This window comes from Tetrao urogallus, assembly GCF_951394365.1.
Source record: "Tetrao urogallus genome assembly, chromosome: 14".
Taxonomy (NCBI): domain Eukaryota; kingdom Metazoa; phylum Chordata; class Aves; order Galliformes; family Phasianidae; genus Tetrao; species Tetrao urogallus.
Window position 1 is genome coordinate 3,247,138 of NC_136827.1, and position 24,350 is coordinate 3,271,487.

Here is a 24,350-nt window from a genome sequence, read left to right on the forward strand (position 1 = left end):
TCACTTTCCATTAGCAGCAGCTTCCTATCCCATTTCTAAGGTTTTCTACTAAATCCATCTGCTGCTAATCCATCTGCTAAATGCTCTCCAGCTCAGGACAGAGGTGTGGTTACCACTGCTGCATTGCTCCGAATTACCTCTTTATAACCAGCAAGCTAAACCATGCTTCAGAGAGCAAAGAAATTTCAAATATGTTTCCATTTGCTCTTTGCTTAGAGAAAGTTCTAAGGAACCTGAATCTGTGCACCAGAGCAGCTGTGATGTGGTGCAGGGCTTGGGCAAGAGCCAGCACTGTGGCACACAGGGCCACCGCTGAGCATAACCAGAGACACAGAGCTGAAGCTACAGGGAGATCCATCCCTACATTTACACACAGCTTAGCTGCATCAGGCTTTGCTTTTCGCATCCATTCCCACAGTCACTAAGGTTGCTGTCTGCAGGTGCTTCTGTGCAGAGCCAGGTGGTCAGGTGTAATCCTGCATTGTTCTTAGGCAGGACCCTGGCTTTATCCCTTCGGAGGAGACAGAAAAGCTTTGGAAATTAAATTGCAGCTGTAACAGAGGAAGGCAGAAGGGGAAAAGAGGAATGGATGGTCTCAAACTGTAGGTAGCATTCTTCTGGAACAGAGCAGAGGTGAATCTCTAATTGCAGAAATAGTCACTAATTGCACATTCGTCACTGGGTGCTCAGCATGGAGGCTAGGAGATGGTTTGTACAATGCTGAGTACTTGGCAGCTTCAATAAAAGTGATGCAAACTCTGCTTTGATCTTCTGTAGCACTACAGCATCCCCCAGCACAGCCCAGCACTGTGTGAAGGTAACGAACCCAGCGCACAGTTTTGCTGAGCTACAGAAATCAGTGTCAGTCCCTGTCTGGAACTGCTCTGGGTTTACTCTGAAACAAGAATAAGAAATCCCGTTCTCAGACACTGCACGGCTAAGTGCAGATTTCTCATCACGTGTCAGAACAAACCTCACAGAAGAACACTCCAACCTTGCATTAACTGTGATGTAGGTACACCCCACTGCAGAGAGCTGGGCACTGCAGGCAGGAATGGACAAGCTGGGGGGCACAACGCAGAGGACACAACGTGCTTCCAGCATGGCAGTGGCATTCCTTCCCAGCACTGCCCTGCTCTGTGGGGGTATGCAGCCTGGGGCTCACCTGCACTCACACCTGAGTCAAGAGAATGCACTTTTTCACATGCCAAGGAGTGACGCCTGTTACACCTCCATATCCTGTCCCAAACATGTCCACATCGCATTGCAGAAAGTAAGTAATCCTTCCTGAGGGTACAACGCTCTTCTAAAGGACCGAGAAGAGGTTACGCCACAGAGGAACTCAAGAGGGTGGCTCACATTTTTGGGAAGCCTTCCTCCTACTGCTCTCATTGACCAGCAGGTGAGAGCCACCCAGCACTGGCCATTCCCCATGTGGGTAGCAGGGCAGAAGGCCCAAGGGAAAGCACCAGGATGGGGGAGAACACCTGAGTGGAGCTGTAGGACTTCTCTGCCCTGCTCTCTTCTGTTGTGTCACAAGGCATTTCAGCGTTTATATTTTAAAACCAGATTTTGCAGAGTATGTTTTACCCACTATGAGTACATCTATTTCTGTTTCCACGCTGATGTGTCAGAGGACTCCTGGAACACCCCGCTGTCCCATTTCTCAGCAGACGGCTCCTTCCCAACTCAGGCAGCAGGAGAGCTCTTCCCATGCTTCCCAAACATCCACTGTATTTTTCCAGCCTTTGTCTTGTATTTAAAAGCCACAACAGACCTCATGCATGCTGCCCAAGTCCTGGTGCCCACCCTGTTGTCATGGCACCTCCCAGGCTTACATTGGTTGGGGCAGGGTGTACATCACACTGTAAATCAATGGCTGATTTAGGAAGTGTACATGCAGCAGATCAGCATGCCTTTAAGCATCTCTGCCCCACTGTGTAGGACGTGATTCTTTTAACTAAGCACTGTGTTTGCATCAAGTGGGTGTTGCTCACATGTAACCCCTACCTTTCTGCAGCAAGAGCTCCCAGCCATGCTATGAGCTCAGCTATGGGAGGGGTACATTGCTGCTTGCATCCTCTGCCTCATGCCTAAAGCTTTGTTATTCCTGTCCAGAGCACATAACAGGAGCCAGGAGCTCCCAGGCTGCAGATTACAGCTGTAACAGCAGCAGGGGAGCAGTGTACCTGCTGAGTTTGGAAAAAAAAAAAAAACAAAAAAAAACCAAGATTTCACACTTTCCCAGTGACTGGATTAGAAACATGTATCAATAAGGCAAAAAGAATCATTCTGACAAATCATGCTCCTCTTTAATGGAGCTGCAGTAAGAGGCAGCCCAGCAGGCTCACTACATTAAGCCTGTTGCCTGTCTAGCATGCTGGCACTGCTGCTATGGGTCCAGGACTACCTGGGAGCACAAGGCTACTAGTAGGAACCCAGCACTCAGGCTCAGAAGCAAGACAGGGAGAGGGGCTGCAGCAGGGACACGGCTGGCATTGCCCTTGGCTCACCCAGGACCCTGGCAGTGGGCTCTGCAGGATGCATCACAGCAGGACACAGGGCCTCAGTGAGGTCACCTCCTCCTCTGCAGCCTCCTGCCCTCCCCACCTTGCCCTTCCCCTCTCAGAGGTATGCAATGCCATTCTCAGAAGCTGCGACCCACAGCTGAGCTTTGGAGATGATCATTTCCTAACTCTGGAGAAGACTGGGGCTGGACAAACCCTCAACAGTCTGCTTTGCATCAAAGGGCCAGCAAATGGCCTAAATGCATTTCTTTTTCACCAGCTCATGCTCAAGCCCCAGCGGGCACAACCAGCCACGTGGAAGCAGGCAGGAACTTTGCAGCAGCAGAATTCGCCACTTTGAGCTCAAATCAAAGACCACAAAATTCATCCTAGAAATTGCATCGCTGAAGGTTACTTCTACTATATTAAGAGGTAATGGTTTTGAAACAAGAAATAGAAATGTATTTGTAAGGGAGTATGGCGATTCTGTTCCTTGCCGAAACACTGCTTGCAATTACTTACAGCAACTCGGGAGCTCAGAGGTACACATGTGTTACCCACACTGTCCCTGACAGCAGTGCTTGCTGACATTTTGAGTATGCCAAAATACATGCACTGCTTGTAAAGGAGACACTGAAATCCCACCCAAAAGAAGAAAAAATGACACAGGAACTTATTTAATAGACCAAAATGAGTTTAAGAAATGCTTTAGAAAGAGCACAGGAGTGGAGAAAATATACAGCTGTGCCTTTCCCAGGCTCCGGCTGTTTCCAATTCTTGACCTGGATGCCACTGTCTCTGTATTTAAGAAAGCCCAGGCTCCTCGTATACTTACAGCTTCATCCTCCTGTGGCAAACGCTCACTGAAAGCAGCAGCTGATGTGCAGAGCAGTAAGATGTGCAGTGTCATGCAGTGACCCCGCGGCTGTCATTTGCTGTCACTCGGTGTCCCCACATTGCATGAACTGACATGAGCAGAACATGATGCTCAGCCTAAACCATCTCTGCACGTCACAAGCCAATTCAGCAAGACACATCATAGTCTCTCACACTCTGAATGCTGTGTTAGGCATCTAAGAATCTGTAAAACTAAGGAATTAATCATTGGTATGGGAAATGCCAATGCCACAAGTGACTATATTATACTTATGGAGAACTAGTTTGTCCAATCTGGTACAAAGCAGGAACACCAACCTTCTCCATCATGGTTTTGGGAGGTCAGAAAGATGTGCTTGGAAGCAGCACGCTGGGGATAACATCCAGCCCCAGCAACACAAAGCTGTTACAGCCAACAAACCGCACAACCTCTGTCAGGTCGAAGTGCTCCAAAGGCCCTGGGATGGCACCCAGCTGACTCTGCCTGCATGGCCCAGGGCTCCATGCACACAGTGCAGGTAAAGCTGCTCAACAGATCACCGCCACAGGGCTTTGCAGGAGGAATTACACTTGAGTTCATTATTGCTTCCGTTCTTTTAGGTACCTGAAATCCTATTAAAAAAGCAGAGCTCCTGCAGTGAGGGAGAAACCAAAGCTGCACAGAGGTGAAGCCAGGAGCCATCTGAATGCTGCACAAAGGAAGTAAGGGCAAATGCAGAGGCAGCAGTTCTGAGGAACTCACCTCCTGCAGCAGGGACTGAGGTGGGAAGGATAAAAAAGTCCTGAGAATGCGACGATTGGGAGTGCAGATAGGGAGAAATGAATGAGAATCACATGGCAGGAAAAAACGTAGAAAATGAAAAAGAAAGGTTTAGAAAAGAGCAGGATTCTGAAATGAAGAAGTAATTAAAATAATCAGTGCCGAAATGCCTGGAGGGCAGCCCAAGGCTTTGGCAGCAGAACAGCAGAATCTGCATTGGGAGCAACTTCCTCACCAGGGCCCTTTTATTATTCCAAATACAGCAGGTTTGAAGCTGGAAGAGCAGAAGGTACTTAAGTGCTTATTAAAGGCCCCTGGGGATGCCTCAGGCAGCTCCCAGTGCACCAGTCCTGCAGGGAAACCACCAGACCCCACCTGGCCTGTGCCAGCAAGCCTTGGCCACAGTGATGGCAGCTCCCCACCCCCCACATGCAGCTTGGCCAGCCCATGGCACAACCCCTGTGTCTACATGGATGGGAACATAACACTGGCACTTTCCACGGCATCCAAAGAATTTATCCTTGGTGATTTTGCCGCAAAAAGCTTTGGTGCCTGCAGGATGCGCCTGAGTTCAAGAGCTGAGGGGACTGCACTGCTTCCCAGATGGCAAAGGACAGTGCTGGGAGAGGGCTGGGGTGACACGCATGGGTGCATCAAGCTCAGCAGGTAAAGATTTACAAGGATGAATCTCAGCCTTAACTTTTTAGGTTAACTGCTGTGCACTGAGCATGGTGCACAGAGTGAGAACAAATAAAGCTGAGCAACTTGGATTACAGGGAGCAAGTTCTGGCACCAGGCTGCGGATGGGCTGTACACATGCTGCACTACGTCACCATGCCTGGAAAACCGACGCAGCTGACTGCCATGCCCTGAGCTCTGGTCCCCACCTGTCCTGTTTTGCACAGCTCCAGATAATAATAGACCTCAAGGTTTCCAATACCCAAATCTTCTCTGTATACAGAGCAACACAATAGCCCAGCCTACATCAGTCGCTGCCTGTCCAGCGAGCTCCTCACTTCACGCACATGAGACAGAGCGCTTAGAATAACACCAAGTGAATAGTGAGAAGAACTGAGATACCCATCAGAGCAGTCGCTTCCCCCCCCAGCTGCAATCCAGCCCACACCAGCCTTCCAGCCCAGCTGTATATATATATTTGTGTTTTCCTTTTACAGGTTGCTACTAATAGCTATTTCCTCAATTAAGAATGGAGAAAAACACAGAAATGACATTGATACCAGAAAGTCATACCAGTTTTTAAAAACAGAAATAAAGTTCCCCTTCTTCCTTGAAGTGATTTGCTTGTATCCATATAAAAATGTTAAGCTAGTTGTGTAGCATCTGCTGTTAGATTGTATTTAAGATTATGAACATGTGCAAACGCTTGTGAGGCAAAAGTGGCTGCCCTAGCAAGGGACCAACATCACACACAGCAACCAAACAGCTGGGCTCCTGCCTTTAGCTGCACACTGGTGTTCAGAGGTGCAGATCCTCCTCTCGCCACCAACTGTCTTTGCCCTTCATTGCTCAGGTCCTTCCCTTCCCACACACTCCCCATGATAACCCCAAACAACCCCAACTGGAGCTTCTTCCCTTTCTGTCAGTCACCTCCCCAGGCAGCTGGGCTCCAACGTGGCACACAGGGAGGAAAGCACCTTTAGCAAAAGGCAAAAACCTAATTCCTCATCTTACTGCCTTAGCTTGTCCCCAGAGCTCAGAAAGTAAGGACAGCCCACCCTGCCAAGTGAGGCCTGGGACTGGACTTCAGACTTCTTTTTGAGGGCTTAAACTGAGCCTTCCATTCCGAAAGGCTTATTGGCTTGAGCCCAGGCAAAATCTAATCAGCTTATTACAAAAGATGAAATGAAGAAGCAGAATACGCAGGAACAGGACTTGTGAAGCTTTCTAGCTACAGATTTTTCTCCCTAGCAATCACTCTTCTTCCTGCTATACCTGCTTAAAATTGTAACGGAAAAAAAGGAAGGAAAACACATTACTTATCTGTAAAGGCTGCATTACAAACAGACAACTTCTTTTTCCAGCAACACCAGCAACTTACTTCTGACTTCACATACTGTATAAATACAGCAACCTCTCTCTGTCAGAGAACCATGTGGTGCAGCACACACAGCTTCCCAGGAGCACCCAGCAGCAGTGAGGAGCTGAGCTGGGCAGGAACACCAGCAGGGCTTCACTCTGAGCATCTCCAGTGCTGCAGTTAACAACCCATCCAACACGTGGCTGTTAGTGATCTGCAATTTGCCTGTCAGTTGCCAAAACAGGCTCCCTCCAAATACAGTCCTGCCATATTTGCTGCTTTACGTTCTCCTCCATGCTTTCCTGCCAGTGCTTTTGCACCATCCCTGAAGAATGGATCCCAGGGAGCTGGAAACTGGCCCAGCCCCCATCGCCTGGCAGGACGCTGCACTGCTGCAGCCCGAGCAGCTTCCACTCCTTGAAGTAGGTTATTGCCACCAAGGGGAGCGAGAGCCTGCAAATTAGTGAATTAACCTGTGTGTGAATTGTCTCTGCCTGCCTGCAACACCAAGTGTACAATTGCAGGTGAAATGAAAGCAGGTGGAGAATCAGCAGCCCCAACCTTCCCAGCCTGAACCATCAGAGCATTTTACTGGGCAATCACTCTGTGCCTTCAAGCTGCCCTGCTACACTGAGAGGATTCTGCAGAAGGCAGTCTCACATTTTTCATCTGCTTGCTGAAGTTTAGAAGCGGAGGCTTAGGGAAAACGAGACGTGTGCCAGCACGAGATGCTGGAATGGAGTATCCTACATATGCTCCAACAGGGAAACAAGGAGATTTTGGGGGCAGGATTGCACAAATCTCCGTTTCTATGTTATGGTGATGTTAAGGTGACTAATTAGAGCACTGCAGAAATTAAGTTGCCCCGTTTATTTCTCGTGCTCCCCATCAGCACCATGGGACAGCAGGTTTAGCATTTAAGGCTGTTCACAGAGATCCCCCTTCTGCAAACTGATGTCAACAGCAAACTGCCTTACGTTGAATGTCAACAGAAAACAGCAACACCAGCGATGTTCCTCACGTACGCCAGCATTTTCATTCTGTAGCTATCTTCCCTCCCATTTCAGTCCAATGAACAGCTCCGTAACTAAGATGGAAGCAGAGAGACAGGGAAAACTCATCTCTGATTTTGAGACAGCTTATTTACAGGAATCAAAAAACTCCTCCAGAGTTGTTCCACTAAATTCTCTTTAATTCTGCAAGTATCTCACTTATACTAATGCTTTAGGTTGTCTGCTTCAAAGCTCTGTGAGCCTACAGAGATTCCGAGCATGTGCATCTCCTGCATGCTCCACGAGTCCGTGTCCCAGAAACGCATATGCATGAAAGTAAAAAGCAAACAGCAAGGGAAAAACATTTTGCTTCCTTTTCTGGAATGCCTACAGTGAAAACAGAGGAGGGAAAGAGACCATTTGGGCAGCTTTTCCACATCCACGTCGACCATGAAATGCAAATCAGTTGGAGACTCTGTTAGTAATACCATAAATATTCAGTTAACAAATGTGTTATTCTCTGGGCACTGAATCCAGAACCCACCACCCCGTTAACATGGATGTGAAGTTTACACCCTGATGCTCCATCCTGCACAGACCAGCACCCGCACTGCTCCTCGTACCATCGCACACAGCAGCAAATGGGTTAAAATCCCAAACAAGATTTATTGCAAGGCTAGATTAAGAGAATCAGGGGATAGGAAAAAGGAGAATAGAAATACATGTGTTAGTTCTCCCCGTCACCTAGCTTGAGGTAACTTCACTTTGACTAAGGGTGCATTGCTCTGAATTGGTCCAAAGAGACATTTCAAAATACAGGGAAATTTCAAAGTACTGTAATTATTAGTGCAGTTACAGCTGAGCTCTGTTGACTCTGCGGAATGTTTCATGGTAAATAACAGCTCTCAGGAAGGTGATGCTGCTCTCCACTCACACATGCCCAGCCCTGCAGCTTCCCAACTTCCTCTCTCCATTCCCACACCAACCAAAGGACACGATCAAACATTCCTACTTCTTTGTGACCACAAATGCTCCTGCCCTACCTCTGCTGTCCACAGCTGTTCCTGCTCTCACCGTGTCACTGGAGGAAAAATCCCTCAGTGCAGGAGGGGCATCTTCCCAGCCACCAGTGCAGAAGTCTCCCCTGTCTTTTGGTCATCCCCCGTATTCCTCCTGACCTGGTACAGAACATCACTTGCCCTTACCTCATTCACCTGGTGGAGATGGAGACAGCTAATCTGTGACACTGCTAAGTTATTTACCTTACCAGTAATACAGGAGTGACCTGTCCTGACCTCTTTCAACGACAACAAAAAGCCGCTTCGTTCTCTTCTGTCCACATATGCAGTAGAAGATTCCTTAAACCCAATGGGTGCAGGTGAAATCAGTCCTTCCAAACTGCTGGGAAGAATCCTACTCCTAGCCTTGGTATAGGAAACAAACCTTTCCCTGCCCACTCTGGGAAGAGACCAGGAGCGCTGCTCAACAGAAGCAGCTCATGTAGGTAAAGCTGCACTGTGCAGCTGTTTGTGACAGCCTTACCCACTGCCAAGAGCCATGGGGCACCCTGAGCTGCCAGCCCCCCGAGCTGAACGCTCCAGCTGCAGGCAGCCATGTGCTCCTCAGCTGCTTGGGTGCCCTGCAGTTTGCAGCTGCCCTGACAGCCCCACAGAACAAATGGCAGTACCTTAGCTTTGACCGTCCAGCTCCCAAAATCTCATCCTGTTGGGGAGCTAGCTCAGTATTTAACAAAATACAGCAAAATTAAACCACGGGCAAATGACAAGCAATTGAGACAGCAAAGCTGTGCGGATGTGGCAATGACTGCACACAAAAGCACAGCGTGCTGCTGCAGCTGAGCACCACAGTTTGGCACCAGAACATCCCCACCCAGCCCAGGCTGAGCTGCTCCTCCTGCAGCAGCATCCCCCAGCCAGCCATCCTCAGAGGTTTGATCTATAGGGAGGCGAAGCTCTTTGATGAGATTGATATACATTCCAACTAATAGAAGAGAAACACAGCCATTAAGTACATGGGCGCAGCTTGGCTGCTCTGCAGAGAAGCAGACCTTCCCAGAGACATGGGAAGGTGATGGAGGGCTCACCAGGTCCCTTCTTGTTCTCTCAGGAATTCAGCAGAGTTTGAAACATTCTTGCTGGTGGAAAATACTGCCAGGTATGCAAATGCATTCAATATTCAAGCACCTTAACAAAAAACGCAGGCCCTGATGACAAACTGTGCTGAGCATTTTATGGCACTAGTCTGCAAGTGGGAGCATGCTCCTCAGCAATGAGGGATGCTGATATCAAAGCCAGGATTTCGAGTTGCACCTGCGCCTCTTGGCTCTGCCAGGGCGATGGGTTTGGCTGCAACCCCGGCACTGCTGGAGCCTGAGCAGTGGGGTGGAGGGTGCAGCTGAGGTTTGGAGAGGTTGAAGTGATAAGAGCGTGAGCTGGAAGCGGCATAGGGTGGAGTAGGGCAGGAGCTGTGAACTTCACACCCCTGCAGCACCCAGTCATCATCTGTCCAATTTGGAGCAGGACAGATATTGTTTAAGAGCCTTGATCTAGCAGCTAATCCCTCAACAACAATAATTTCCATGTAATATCTCTCTAGGGACTCTGTCTGGGTAAAAACAATGCAGAGATGTGACAAAGTTTGTTCCAAGTCTGAGCATTTCCAGACAAAGCATTTCTGCTGCCATTTCAGATGGCAGGTTGCTTCTCTCCTTCATGCTGCCTCCCAGCCAGCAGACTGGGAATCACAGAATCACCAAGGTTGGAAAGACCTCTAAGATCACCCAGTCCAACCATGCACCTACCACCAGTATTTCCCACTAAACCATGCCCCTCACTACAATATCTGAACATTTCTTGAACACCTCTGTCAGCTTCTCAACCACATTCCATATGTGACCTCCATCAGCAGTCAGACCAGAGAGAGGAGGCAGAGTAGCATTAGCTAAAAAAAGTGCAAATGAAGCCATTTAAAATACTGCAGCTGATGGCATTGCCCAGAAAACAACTGATCAGACACTGCTTGTTTTCTTGATGGTCTATGGTGAGCCACGTGCAGCCTGGAGCTCCATCACAGAGGTGACTTCAGGGCAGCAGCTCAGCTGCAGTTCCTCCCTCCTGCCAGCTACCAGACTCCAAATGGCTCAGCATCCCACTGGGTCAGCTCCTTTTTGAAGCCTCGAAGCCATAGAAAGGAAAAGGCACCTGAAGAAGCAGTCTCAGGCTTTACATCCCCATACGTAACACGCTCATTGACCCCATGTGGAGGAAGGGGCTCAGGACTGCACACCCCACTTCTGCCCATCCTCCTGCACAGACCAGTGTGCACCCAGATGACATTTCCCCCCTGCTCTGATGCAGCCATTTGTCTCGCTGCCTGCACTCTGGTTAGCTTTGCATGTACAGCACTGCAAATCATACCTTCTGTCAGCTCATGTGTGAGAATACCAGACAAGAACAAGCCCTGTGTCACAGAGGCTCAGGCCCACACAGAGTGGTATCCCAGTCCCTGGGGCACTGGTACACGCAGCCCGGGGTCACATCTGACTATGGCTGCTTGCCAATCTGCCACCTGAAGAACAAGCTTTGGGAGAAGAGAGTTTTCTTGGAGCAAGAGAAAAGCAAACACCGGTGTGTGCAGAGTGAGATGTCAAGAAAGCACTGTTTGGACTGAGGAATTGGATTGAGCCTTTCTGCATTGTTGTTCCTTTATGTTTCCTGTGCAGTGACTTTTACTAAGAAAGATATAAGCACCCAGGGCTTTCCCCAGTGCAACGGAGGAAGCATGTGAGCATTTGGGCTGCTCACAGCCTCTGCACCACTACAACCCAGTCACACACCAGTGAAGTGCTCCGCGAGTTCTAAAACCTTGGTCAATAAAACATTTGCACTCAAAAAATGCTTCACTTCATTTTGGAAAAAGATGAAATTGTAAACCTTCAGGGTTTGAAATAAAGCTTAAATAAGTACGAAGAGGAATATTTTAAAATGCAGTGACATCAGCTGCTGTGAAGCTGCGGCTTGGCCAAAACCTGTGCTAAACTAAACATTATGTTCAAAGCTTTTCACATCACAGTCTCAAATATTTTATCTGAGAATAATCCAAGTGCATGGCAGTGCTCACTGCAGCCACCAGACAGGCACCCCACAACTCACACTGGAACTGCTGATGAGGACAGAGGTTGGACGATCACCAAGGCTGGATGTTACAGCTTGGAAAATATTTTCTATTTCACCTTTGTGGATTACTGTAGAACAAAAACTTCAAAGCACTGCAGCCTCCAAACATGCAAAGCCAAAGGCTCTGTTCAGTTGTGGTGGGACTTCATGGCCATGTGTGCACTGGCTGCAGAGCAAGAGCCACAAGGAGCCGTGCCAGCAGCAGGGAATACACACACACCTTGGATGCTAATGCGTTGTAATATGCAGTGTGCTATAGGTTGGACTTTCCCTCATCCATTTTACTTTCTGGGTCTGACTACAGCAGTTCATGCAGGCGCTGTACGTGCGTGGGAAGCAATCAGGGACATGCACAGCTTATTTTAATTTAATCAGTGCTATTTGCTCTTAAGAGCAGCTATTTGAGATCACTTTCCCTCACTGGCAGGAGCTGAATTTATGGGGAAGCAAGCAGGAAACAAAGCAAGAGCAAGGGAAGGCAAATAGAGCAAGCTGCCCCACTGGAGCTAAATACACTTGGGCTGAATGATGGGGGAGCAGGGACAAGAAGTAGCCGTAGGTCTGCAAGTCTCTGCCTATGGCTTTGGCTCCCAATCTCCAAGAAAAACTCAGTCACACTTGATCTGACACGACGCAGATGTGGAGAAGTGGAGTGCAAGCAGTTCCCATGCTTCCATGTCACCTAACATGCATGCCAGGGATGCTGGGTGACAGCAATGCCAAGGGCCTCCTTGCACTCTTTGCACCTGGGAGACACTACAATGTTTCACACAGCCAAAGCAGCAAATACTGATGAACACGTATTGCTCAGCAGGATTTTTCCATATCACTTCTGAGTGATGACATCAATCAGCTTTGCTACACAGTGCTGCTGTAGATATCCATCACAAAGGTAGTTCCCTGGAAAAAGCTGTTCCTGTCAAACCTTCCATTTTCTGCCAACCCTAAACAGATCACCGAGGGATAAAGGAAGGTCTGTTGCTCCTCCCAGATGAATTTCAAAGGCTCATTGAGAAAATGAGCAAAGCTGCACTAAAACAACTTACAAAAAATTATTTTGTAAAGGTAACTAGTAGGCAAAGTGAACGCCAGAGCAGTTCACCGCCATAAGTCTCCTTATATGACTGTGACTTTCTCCATCACCTCTGCTCTAAGGTGTAGCACCGAACAAGACCAACCCCTGCAACACCTCCGAGCACCTCTGAGTAAAAGAACAGGTTGTTCTAAAGCAGGCACCAATGCACTGTTCTAAGACAGTGTCAGCAGTGCCTTATTAAGGCTGACCCATCAAGTATCACACTGATTTTCTGGTAAGTCATGCACTTGAAAATATGGCTGGTGAGACACAGGATCTGATGCTTTTGGACAATGAGCCATTTCAAAGCAAAATTTACTTCAGAACTAATTACTGATGTTTTAAGCCAAGTGAATTCACACTGTTAGCTCTTGCAAAATTAAACAACTATGTTGGGGTCCTATTGATGGTTTCGGCTTGGGTGACATTGGATCAAAACAGAATTACCTGCATTCAGCAAACTGCAATTCCCAGCCTGAAGTTGTACTTTCTGCTGGTGTAGCCAGAGTTAGAGCTGGGGCTTGCAGCTTCAAGGCCAACAAGACACAAGTAATGGAAATATTTGAGTTATATTTCACTTTCACTGGAGGTGGAAGAGAGAAAAGATAGAGCAAACACAGCTGATCCTTATTCCTCGACCTTTCTCTTCTACTGGAATTGAATTTCCCACAAAACGCAGTGTAAACATCCCCAGTGCACGCAGGGAGTGCAGAACGCAGCCAAAACAAGAAATCCACCCTGTTGAACAAATCTGCTGATCTGAACGTTTCCATGACAAATATGGAAATGGCTGATTCTAGCCACAAATTTGGTCCTGATTGGCTACAGACTGTAAAAACACATGAGAAATCTGTATTTCAGCAGTGAGTTGAAAACAGAGATGTATCTGTGCTGTGCGTTATCTGCTGTGCTGGCCCTCTGCCTTTTAGCGTTGTTTTTATTTTTTTCCCCCTAACTCTTTTACCGTTATATTGCTTATGTTTGCTGGAAGATATACAAGCAACTTGAAATTCTCATGCCTGCCTTTGTCTTGCATCCAGTGCTAACTGCTCACGTGCTAAGAGAGGGCCGGGTGCTCCTCTTGGCTTCACTGGTGCTTGATGCACTGAGCTCCCAGCGGTTCTCACCATCCCTGGTGCCTCCAGACCCTTTTTTCTGTGTCCTGGGAAGGTGACAGCAGTATCCCAGCAGTGAGGACATGATGTTGGCTCGGGCCAGTTTGTCTCCACTGGCTCCCCAGGATGGCTGAGCTGATGTAAGGGCAGGAGTGACGAGGTGCTACCTTTTGTTTGGCAAGACCATGAAGCTGAAGGAGGCAGGCAAGAGAAAACCCAACAGGGAATGAAATTAAAATGCCATCAATTCAGGAAATCAGAGGAAATAACTTGTAAAGAAATGTACAAACAACCTATGGAACTACCCTACATCACCACGGCTTCCAATGGCTTATCTCACTGACTAACACACCAGAGACCAGGGAAAGCTTTGCTGCTAGGAACACAAATCTAGGAAACAAACTGTTATCCCAAAGCAGAGGCTGCATGGCTCACAACCTGCCTAGACAAAACACCGGGTTACACTGCACTGGGCACTCACGCCTAAGCCAAAAGTGTGATCCCTCCTACAAACAGCACTGCTCACTCCCAGGGAAAAGGTCCTACACCTGGCAGACCGCTGCTCTGCACTTCAAGGCAGCTTCTGGCTTCATGTGAGGTGCAAGGGGCAGAAATACAAGCCACATCTTCTGCACCAAGCCATGAAGGGCTCAGCTTCAGCCCTCTCTGTCAGCATCTACCTCCTTACTTATGGATAGGAAAATCCTGGCTTAAGACATCGCCTGCTTCTTTTACCAATTCTCAAAACAAGATACTTGTACAGCTTTTGCTTATAGTTTATTACACCAAAGCAGCTTAAGATCTGTGTATAAGGTGCTTGGCAAGACAAGGCTGTACAAATTGTCTTCCAATGCCTTGGGAAGAGCACACAGATTATAGTGTATTCACGGAGTATGGATCTAGACCCATTACTATTTCTTCAAGCTCCTGTTTTGGCAGGACTTAGCTTTTATATTAATCCTGAAATACCCAAATAAACACACAGAAATACTAAAAATCAAACAGAGATAATAAATAATCTAATAATGAAACAGATTGCAAGCACTTCACTCAATAGAAGACAATACTACCAAATGGAACAGCTAACCTGGGTGCTGCAGGCAGTGTGCCTCACAGCCAGGAAGACAGAAGTTTTGGCAGAGCCAAACGTGCACCTTGTCCTCTGCTCAGTGCTGTGAGAGCTCTGCCAGACTGCAAAGACGAGGTGGAATCCTTGGAGTACTGCTCGAGGAACATTTGTAACTGGCTGAAGTCAGCCCAGCAGTGGTACACAGTGCTCCTTCCTGCCACATTAACAGTGACCTAAAGGCATGACATCCCTCGCTGGCCTTGGAAATATCCAAGAAAATCAAAGGGATTTCTTCCAACTTACTCTCTCCAACTGAGTACCCTACTAACGGACAGCAACACTTGGATAACACATCAGAGCCAAGAGGAGACAACTCTGGGAACACAAGATTTGATAAATATAGCTGAACAATCAAAGCCAGCAGCAGACATCAGCAAGATTGAATCCCACTTTAGATGGTAAAACGTGTGACCAGACCCTGCATTTTTACTGCCTGTGAATTACAGCAAAGCAATTTCTTCCATCCTTTAGGGAATGCAGCCAATCAGAAGACAGCAGTGTAGTGGAGAACAGACACATTGAGCCAAAAATGATCTACACCCAGTGCAAATCAGACCCAGCCTCCAGACTTCTAACAGGTGAATGGGACCCTGCCTACTGCCACCACAACCAGTGCCACCTGGCAATGCCCAGCACCACTCTGCTCCATGTGTGATTCAGGGTCTCGGTGGTCAGACAGTTCTGCTGTACCGTAACGAATATCACACATCCAGACAGTCACATAAGTATGTCTGTATGATGAATAACACAAAAAGACAAACTGCAAACCATGCATATGCACACATTATCATAAAATTTTACCCTACCAGGTCAACAACTTGTTTTTACAAGATTTTACACTTGCTCACAAGCTTGCTCAATTAATTACCTTCCACAGTCCTCCCCATTTTTCTCTTTACAGCAAGTATACTTGAAGTTCTGTACTTCCAAAGATGATTTTTTTTTCCTTTGAATTGATAGAAAATGCATGCCAACTTTCAATTCAAAAGCATGCGTATGAGTGAGCATCAGATCCAGTGGAAATAGAGACCTATCCTAGAAATACTGATATACTGCTAAATGCAGAGGTTCTGGCAGGGAATATTCCCAAGTAGCAGACAGACTTGCCAAAGTTTCAATGTTTTCTTCCTGATGCTCTCTAAACAATACTCATTCTGCATTGTACCAATGAGCCCCCAGCAGTGCTTTCAACTTTCTGCTCAGCAGCACCACAGAATTCTTGAATTAACCCTGCAAGAAACTGAGCAGAGCTTAGGCAAATACTGTACAAAACAGCCTGCCTGAAAAATCAGCGTTCTGCAGCCAGTATTTATGGATTTAAGGGATCTTAGGGATTTTAATCCCTAAGATTGCTGCTTGCTTTCTCTATTATTTTTTTCCATGAGCTTCCCCTCCTTTCTTTCCTTATAAAAATGTCCTAATATTTTTCTTCTTGATAATCTTCATAAAACACACATCATTAGCACTGCACACTTGGTGTTAGATTACTGAAATACAACATTGCCTCTAACAATACTTTCTGAGAAAGAAACCACAAGGTATTGGGAAGAATTTGCCGTGCATCTACGTTTTATTCCCTCCTCGGTGGATTTACAAAGTATGGGATTTGGGAATAAACAGGTCTCTTCTGTAAGAGCTCTGCATATGGAGCCACTGAGTTTCTCCTCCTCGTCCATGCCTGCACGAAGGATTACAAGATTTCAGATGGTTTTCTCCTCTAAAGCCCCTCCACAGCAATTTCCTCGTGCCCACACGTTTCCTCCACCACCTCACATCCCACTCTCCTCTCCTCTACAAATTACAACTCACATAAACACTGCTGGCTTACTTGCAAGTGGCACACGTTCATTTCCTCCTCCCTTTCTAATACTAATTTTTATCGCAGCAAATACACAGAAGGGACAGGAAAAGCAAAGCAGATCTTACCTTTTGATGGTCTTCTTTGTTTCGTTTGTAGAGAGGAGAACGTACCCATCACAGCGCCCATTGCAAACGCTACTCCTGAGTTCTCGTGGAGGATTTATTTTGGCTGGGCTGGTTTTGATCCTTCTCACTCCCCTCCCTCCCACCACCAGTGCACAAAATCTACGCGAAATGCCCACGAGAACAAAACAAAACAGAGGAAGTCAAGAGAAGAAAGAAAAGAAGAAAGGAGGAGGGAAAAGCGAAGCACTGCAGCTCAGCGTACAGCAAGCGTTAAGCTTTGAGGGCTTTTTTTTTTTTTTTTAGTCAACACACATGCACTGACTCACAGCCGGCTGCACTGTTATTATTCAGAGCAGCTCCCCATCAAAATTTAAATGCTAGGTAGATTCCCTTAGACCAGAGCTGGCAGCAGATGCATCAAAATATTTACTGGAGCACAGCCACACAAACACACAGGGTAATTCTTCCTCCCCTTCCCTGATGGCTCCAACCAGCAGCCTGGAGGTCTACAGGGGGAGCATCAGCGCGTCGCTCCCAGTGAATGCTAAGCTGGCGTCCGAGGCACGGTGAGGGGCACGGGGGGGTGCCAGGGCTGTGGGCACAGCACCAATGAATGAATGGGAATCTTCTGAGTGAGAAACGAGAGCTTCTGAGCCATCAAAGCCCCGACTGCCCAGACTGCATGCTCCTGCTCATCAGGAGGCTGACAGAAAGGTAGGAAACTGCAATCCCTAACGTTCATCTCGAGCACAGAAGTCAGGGGGAAAATAAAGCGTTACAGGAAAAATGGGTAAAAAATATCACTACAACCCTGAGCCCTTGAGTGCTCGCTCACACAGCAGAGGCATTTACGAGACTGTTATCAATAACTTATTTTCCTACAAGTATGTACGCATCCTTTCTGGGGACACGAAAGCTGCAAAGTGATGAACAAAGCCCTGCGAACATTTGATGGCTCAAAGGATGTTGGACAACTCTCTCTGCTTTCTTCATATTTCATATTTCAACATATCCACGGCACACTTTGTCGTTTTTCTTGGCAGGTGGAAACGACAAGTGCTGAGGCACAGAAGGAGTTAAAGTCAGGAAGGCAGAATTAATTTGCTATTTGCTCACAGGGACTTCAATTAAGGCAGCATCTGCGCAAACACTGCTTTTATCTGAAGAACCTCATTCACACACTGGAGACGAAGCACCACAACAGGTTTCTTCAGCTTTCCTCTAACTTAGGAGAACAATTTCATCAAATCCATTTTCCAGAGCCCCAGAAATCAGAAGCTGCCAAGCACTGCTTTCCTGTAGCACAGCCCTGGATCTTCCCCTGCTCACAGCCGGCCAGCGGAGCAGTGTTGGCACACAGAGGTGCCTTTGTATCTCCTATGCATACCAGCAAACCGTGCTCAATCAGCTTAACTACTTGCAACAGGCTATGGTGTTATGCATAATGCGTTTTCTTTTTCCATTTTATAACTCAAAATACAGCATTTTCTCAAGCATACTGTGGTAACACAGTGCCAAAGTCCTGAACTCACACATAGCAGCTTGCAGGTGGGTATGAAGCTCCTGGCAGGTGAGGCACTGCCCTGGGTCCCCAGGTTCCAGCAAAGTGCCTCAGGCTGCACTCATCTCCAAGCTCTGAAGAACTCTGAGATTAAACACTTTTTTATCCAAATACCTATAGCATCTATTTGATTAGTATTTTATTTGCACCTACATATTAATATATGAGACAGCTTGCAGTATGCACATGGAAAACCACCACTCTTCTGCTTTTTGCTCACAAGAAAGGCCGGAGGATGACCAGAGAGTTTGGGAGATGCATCCTCACATGGCAGCAGCTGCTCAGCACCTGGTGTCTGGCTCAGTCAGCTCCATGCCAAACAGGAGCAATGAGGGGGTACTGCAGTGCAGGGGGGTCTGTGCCCCCTGTGCGACTTTTGGGCATGGATGTGGCTGATCACAATGGGAGATACATAGGAAAAAGGAATTTGGGAAGACAAAACTGCATTCCTGATGCTGCATTACTGTTAACCTGAAGCAGCACGGTATATGGAGTCAGAGGGCATGCATGGATATTTGGTCTTTTTCAAGTCTTTGAGACTTGAAAGGAAGAACGGCTTGTCTTGGCCAGGAGCCAGCATTGGCAGATCCCTGTGAAATCATGGGAATCACGCACTGCGTGCATTTCTCTTTGTATGACTAAAATATGCAAAACAGGAACGAGAGGAAGAGCTGCATGTGAGTCTGGGCAAAGAGTACAGAGTCCCAGACCACAAGTTCACCAGCAGATGCTTTCTCTCACAGCCAAAAACCAGGATCTCCGAGGAACAGAAGAGTTGTAAACAATAATGAATTAGTGTATGTGACACTGCAGGCAGGAATTTCCTTTCCCTGAAGATGACCATCCAGATTTATCAGGCTAAAAGGTATTACTTGCTGGGGGTGCAAGAGATGCTGATGGTTACCTCTACAAGGCCATCTACAAGGACCAGAAGCCTGGGTTCTAATCCCTCACACCACATCTGTAAGTCCCATGCTGCGAGTTATCACTGCTGTCTACTAGTAATTAAACCTCATTCCATCACTTTGCCATTATGAGGCACCCTACAGCAGAAGGTGGTTTTGTTCGGCATGCAGCAATGTGGATCTTGAACAGTCTGAAATACCTTCCCAAAGCACTGTGCCCTACTGTGCCTGTGAGTTATCAGCCATCTTCTCTCTGTAAAGCAAAGCTATAGCACCCATGTTTAAGACTAGCAAGGAAAAGTCTCAAAAGTACCCAGATTTTAAAAGCTATGACATTAGTGAAATTCATTCCAATGTTTGTTGTGTTTTGTTTTGTTGTTGTTGGTTTTTTTTGTCTCCTGAAGGACAGCACTGAGCATTCATCTAATAGTAACGCAAAATCAAAAAGTGATGGCTTATGGCAAGCCCTTGTCCTTCATCCTGCAGCAATCCACCTGGAGTGCTCCCAGGTAGGCTCTGTTTGAAAAAGGCTCAACTGGCATTACCAACTCCTTCTCTCTCCTGGCTATTCTGAGACCCAAGTGGCCATGCCCATCATTCCTCCCCAGTGCAGACACTGAGGAAGCACAGCACTCCCCTTGCACACTTAGCTGTGCACTGTAGGCACTGCCCACAGCCCTTGCCCTCTCTTCCAGCTCTGATTTTAAAACAAAAGATGTAGAGAACTGGCTAGCTAGAAGAAAAAAAAAAAAAAAATCCCAAGCCAAGAGGAAAAATGTTCCTTTTCTAAGAAAATGAAATGAGAGTTTCTGTTGCTTAGCAAATTTTTAACCCGTTGCTGTCCTCAGCTGTCTGTGCCTGAACACCACTGCCATGTGCACTGCCTGGCCCCAGGTCCTAACAGGAGCTCCTTGGGAATAATTCTTTGATAAGACTGCTCAGGTTTCAGCTACACTAACCTGTGCATATAAGGTGTGTTTGCTTATGATGAATACGCATCATTAATTGCCTGAAATTGTCCCAGCTTGAAGCAGGAATACAGACAGCTAAGGGAAGTCCTCCCACCGAGCAAAAAAAGCCATCTTACAGTCCTGCAGGGATAAATGCAAGCAGCATGGGATCATCTGCTGTGCCACAGGGAAACCAGCTGGGTGACAAAGAGACCAAGCTGAGGCTGGTTTTGCTGCTCTATACCTGTAAAAATTGTCTGGGGATCGTTAGAGTCCATCACTTGTTTTTTTTTATTTTGTCATTGTAAGAACACACAGTAAGTCTTCATACTTCAGATTTTCACAAGGAATTCACCACTCATGTGGGTTTGCTTTTGTTTCTCTGTTATTTTTCCCCAGATTTTTTTTTTTTAATGTTTCCTCCAAAAGACCAGAACCTAATTTCACCCCCTCCTTCTCCACTCACAAGCCATTATGATACACCAGGATGTCTTCAAAGAAACCTTTCTATTCTGAGTAAGGACAAGGCAGAACAGGACCATTAAGAGATTTATTACTGCCCCTTTATGGACCCAAAGCAAATTCTCATGCTAGTTAGTTTTGCCAGATCTCGAAAGGCAGAGGTCCTCCCTTTCATTTTGCAGGAAATATATTTTTCATTATATGAAAGCCAGTGAATAATAAAACTGGGAAATCAGATGGAATAGATGAGACTTGAAGCTTTGGGATCGTCTAGATTGTCATGCAAATACAGCACTGACAGCATTAATCAAAATGTTAGGACGCTACTTGCTTTCCAGTTTATAGCATAGACAGATATACGAAACCAAACCAAATAAAGGCCAATGTCACTCCGTGTTACCAAGTGGGGAACAAGGAGTGAGGTGCTGGGGTCAGAGCAGTGAAGGGTCAGAGCAGTGAGGGATGCTCTCCTGAGCACAGCAGCACAGGGCTGGCATATGGCACCCCAGGCTGGAGCAGCAGCCCCTCCTGAAACACAGGGTCAGGCATTGCTGTGCTGCTCTGTCCATCCTCCTGGAGAACATTGAGAGAGACTGCCCACACACAGACATCTGTGCACTCCAAGAAAAGGAAAAAGAAAGATGGAGGTCTTGTTCTGCCTATATGAGTCAGCGCAGCGAGAGCTGGAAATAAAACTGCATTACTGTCTGCTGGTTCATCTTTGGTTTAGTAATAAAACTGAGCAGGACTCCACAGAGCAGACCTAGCGCTTGCCCTAAGGACGTCACACTTGAAAACAGATAGCTGAGAGCTCAGGGAGGGAACACTTCACATCTCTAGTGACAACTTCAACACAACACAAGGCGGATACTGCTTTCTGTCTTCGGCTGGATTGTTTCTTCTATGAGCTGAGGGAGAACATTTGCAGAAAAATATCAACAAAGCAGGAGATGAGAGCCGGGGGCTGGGAGGGGAGAGCCAGGCAGGGCCCTGAGCTGCTCCAGCAGCAGGAGATGGAGCCGAGCGCTGTGCAGGCAGCAGGAGCTGGGGAGTGTCAGGAAAGAATCTGCCTGGGGAGAGAAGGCCTAGGGTCAGTCCCAAAACAAGGCTGTGGGGCAGGAGTGCTCCAAAGGTTAGTGCACCTGAGCCAGGGCAGCGTGCAGATGAGCATTTTGGGGCAGAACTGCAACCCTTCTTTCTTGAGATCCCACTATGGCAATGTCTGGAGATGAAAAAGCTCACATTTCAGTAATGAAAATCATGTATTATCCCATGAAATATGCTTGAACTTTGTGCCAAGTGCAGTCTTGCCTTTCGAAATTATAAAATTCATAAAGGAGAAATGCATGGCTGTCTGAAGCTGGAGACCCCGAGGGATGGGGACAGAGTTGTGCTGCCGCATAGATTCTGGGCACCAGGGCAGCCCTGCACCATGCCAACAGGAGCTCCTGTGCTTTGAAAAGCAGTATGTGAACATAAACACAATGTATCAAAGCCTCTCCTACACAGGGAATGAGGAGAAGGCTTTTTAAGGGAATTTTGGCAGTCGGCATAGCAGAAAATGCCACAGACCGATGACCCATATTCCCTCCCTGCAGACAACCAAGCTGCACCCTGCCACGTTCCAGCAGTCTGACTGAGACAGCCCAGTGCAAGGGGACCACAGTAACTACGGTGGCATCTCTGGCAGCACTGAGGGCTGCAATCACCACGTGTTCTGCCACTAGAAATTCTGCAAGGAGAGGCCAACACCAGGTACGAGGTGCATGCACAGAACCAAAACTCAGTAAACAATCCTTATCTCTTAACCTACAAGCCTTTCTTTTGCATCAACAGCCTCTGAGAATAGCACAGAGGACGTGCAGAGCTAAACTAACAAGCTCACAGCAACGTGCACTGTGACCAGACAGAAAAAGGCCCTGGGGAAATGTGTCCTAGCTGTGCACATGATGACAAGGACAGCTCTGAGAGCAGCTGGGAATGCCAGCGCCAGCATGGGACACGCGTGTGCTCCCTCACTCATGCCAGGCTAACGTACAGAATAAGTGAGCTGCACTGTGCCCAGGAGCATTAAAGAGAATATGTCAGAATGGTATAAAGAATGTGAACAAGAAATGTCAATCTGAGTTAACGGCTGGTTTCATTTCTTTCTTATGATAATGATCAAAGGGGGTCTCACTGAACAAAAGACAAAAACAAACAAACAACAAGACAAAGCAATTCTTAGTTATTTTGTATTTCCAGAGATGACTGCTAAGAAATTGACTCCAAACATTCCTACTGAGTTCACACCAGGGAGCAAAAGAGGGAAGAGCAGATGTTCAGATGTTGGGGTCTCTCCCTTCGTTTTGCTTTTGTGCACTTCAAAGAAATGTGCCAAACTAACCACATATAATTCAGGTCATTGAACAGATGCACATACCACTGCGTAACCAAGGGGGAAATTTCATCAGCTATTTTTGGTTTGCACTTCACCTCCCATCATAGGGTCTTGTAACAGAGAGCAAGAGCAGCCATTAGACAGCTCTAGGTAAGCTCAGCTTCTGTCAGGTTAAATCACATCCGTGCAAAGCAGGCTAAATAAGACAGTGCTCTGTTCGTACAGTTGAGCAGCTGCATTCTGGATGTGCGAGGGCATTCCTGGTGGGGTCCTGCTGGGACATGCTCTCCAAGTCACAACTTTTGTTTTCCAGTCATTAACAGCAGTACGCTTTAACTGAGATGACATACAGCGTTCATTGCATCATTTCATAACTTTAGAAGCAGGACTCTGTATTGAAGATTCATAATTTTCATGTTCTACACTGCAATCTTCTCTGCTAGAAAAAAACATGATGGGCATATTCCACGACAGCTTGTTGTTTGCAGCCATTGCAAATAATCCATTAAAATGGAGATTAGTTTGGCAAGTTTCATTAAGATGAGCATCAGCACCTCCCAGACTCACAACACCCTGTGCACTGAGCAGACAGCTCTATGACTGTTAATTTCCCATCCTGTGAATGCACACCTTCTGATGCTCCACCTCCACAGACTGCTTGCAGGAAAGCAATTGTTTTCTGTACAAAGACCCCCTCAGTATGTTAACCCCAGCCGAGCACATCGCCTGGGAATATTTTGATTCACTGCTAGACTGTACTGAACTACATCAGTGAGATGGAGCAGACCCTGCTGGGCACAAACAGGCTCTGAAGACAGGACTTGCTGTCTGCCCCAAACATATAACTAAAGGCAGATTACGCCGCATTCCCTGCTGCTGCTCCAGCAGTCCTTAACACAGCCTAAGAACCAATACCAAATGTGAGCAGGGCAGTGGTTTCCCAGTATCTATGCAAGCAATCACGGGGAATCACATTGTCCCTATGGAAACCTCAAGGTCTGTGATATGCACAGTGATTACTGCCAGAGGTTAATACACTGGAACCATTCACAAAATTAAAATGAAGACCGAATAGCATCAAAAACAGAATTTACAAGTAAATGTAAATAAAGCGGGATTAGTGGTGACCAAGTGGTGTAATAGTGAGACCTGCAAATTGGAGCCTCCTTACTATGGGACCCAGGGACAAAACAGGCTTTGTGCTCCACAGAGGCTTTCATGGCAACAAATAAATAAATGATTATTTCAGGTAGCTCCCAAGCAGCTAAACTCACTGATATTTTCCCCCTCCAACACATGTTTTCAGGATTCTTGAAATCATAACAGAAGCCAAAGCCCAGCAGCAGCACTCCAGCACACCCCAAGGATGCTGCCTGAGCCCTGGGGCTGCTCGCTGGCCCTGCAAGGGCTGCCCACGTTGCTGCCCGGCTCAGCAAGCGATGCAGAGGAGCAGCAGGCCTTCCAACCAAGGAAAAGCA

General features: G+C 47.1%; 1 protein-coding gene across 4 annotated transcripts in view; it reads right to left on the reverse strand.

Moving 5' to 3' along the window:
• Positions 1–24,350, reverse strand: part of KCNIP1 (potassium voltage-gated channel interacting protein 1) — a gene marked incomplete at both ends in the record, with an annotated part of 307,273 nt that overhangs the window by 165,354 nt on the left and 117,569 nt on the right. For 3 of the 4 annotated variants that reach the window (XM_079542609.1, XM_079542607.1, XM_079542604.1), the window contains one exon: positions 16,615–16,675. The exons of the other annotated variant lie outside the window; for it this stretch is intronic. In XM_079542609.1, coding sequence (XP_079398735.1) covers positions 16,615–16,675 — 61 coding nt within the window. Of the gene's footprint in view, positions 1–16,614; positions 16,676–24,350 lie in introns of those variants that run through there. 4 annotated transcript variants of the gene reach the window in all.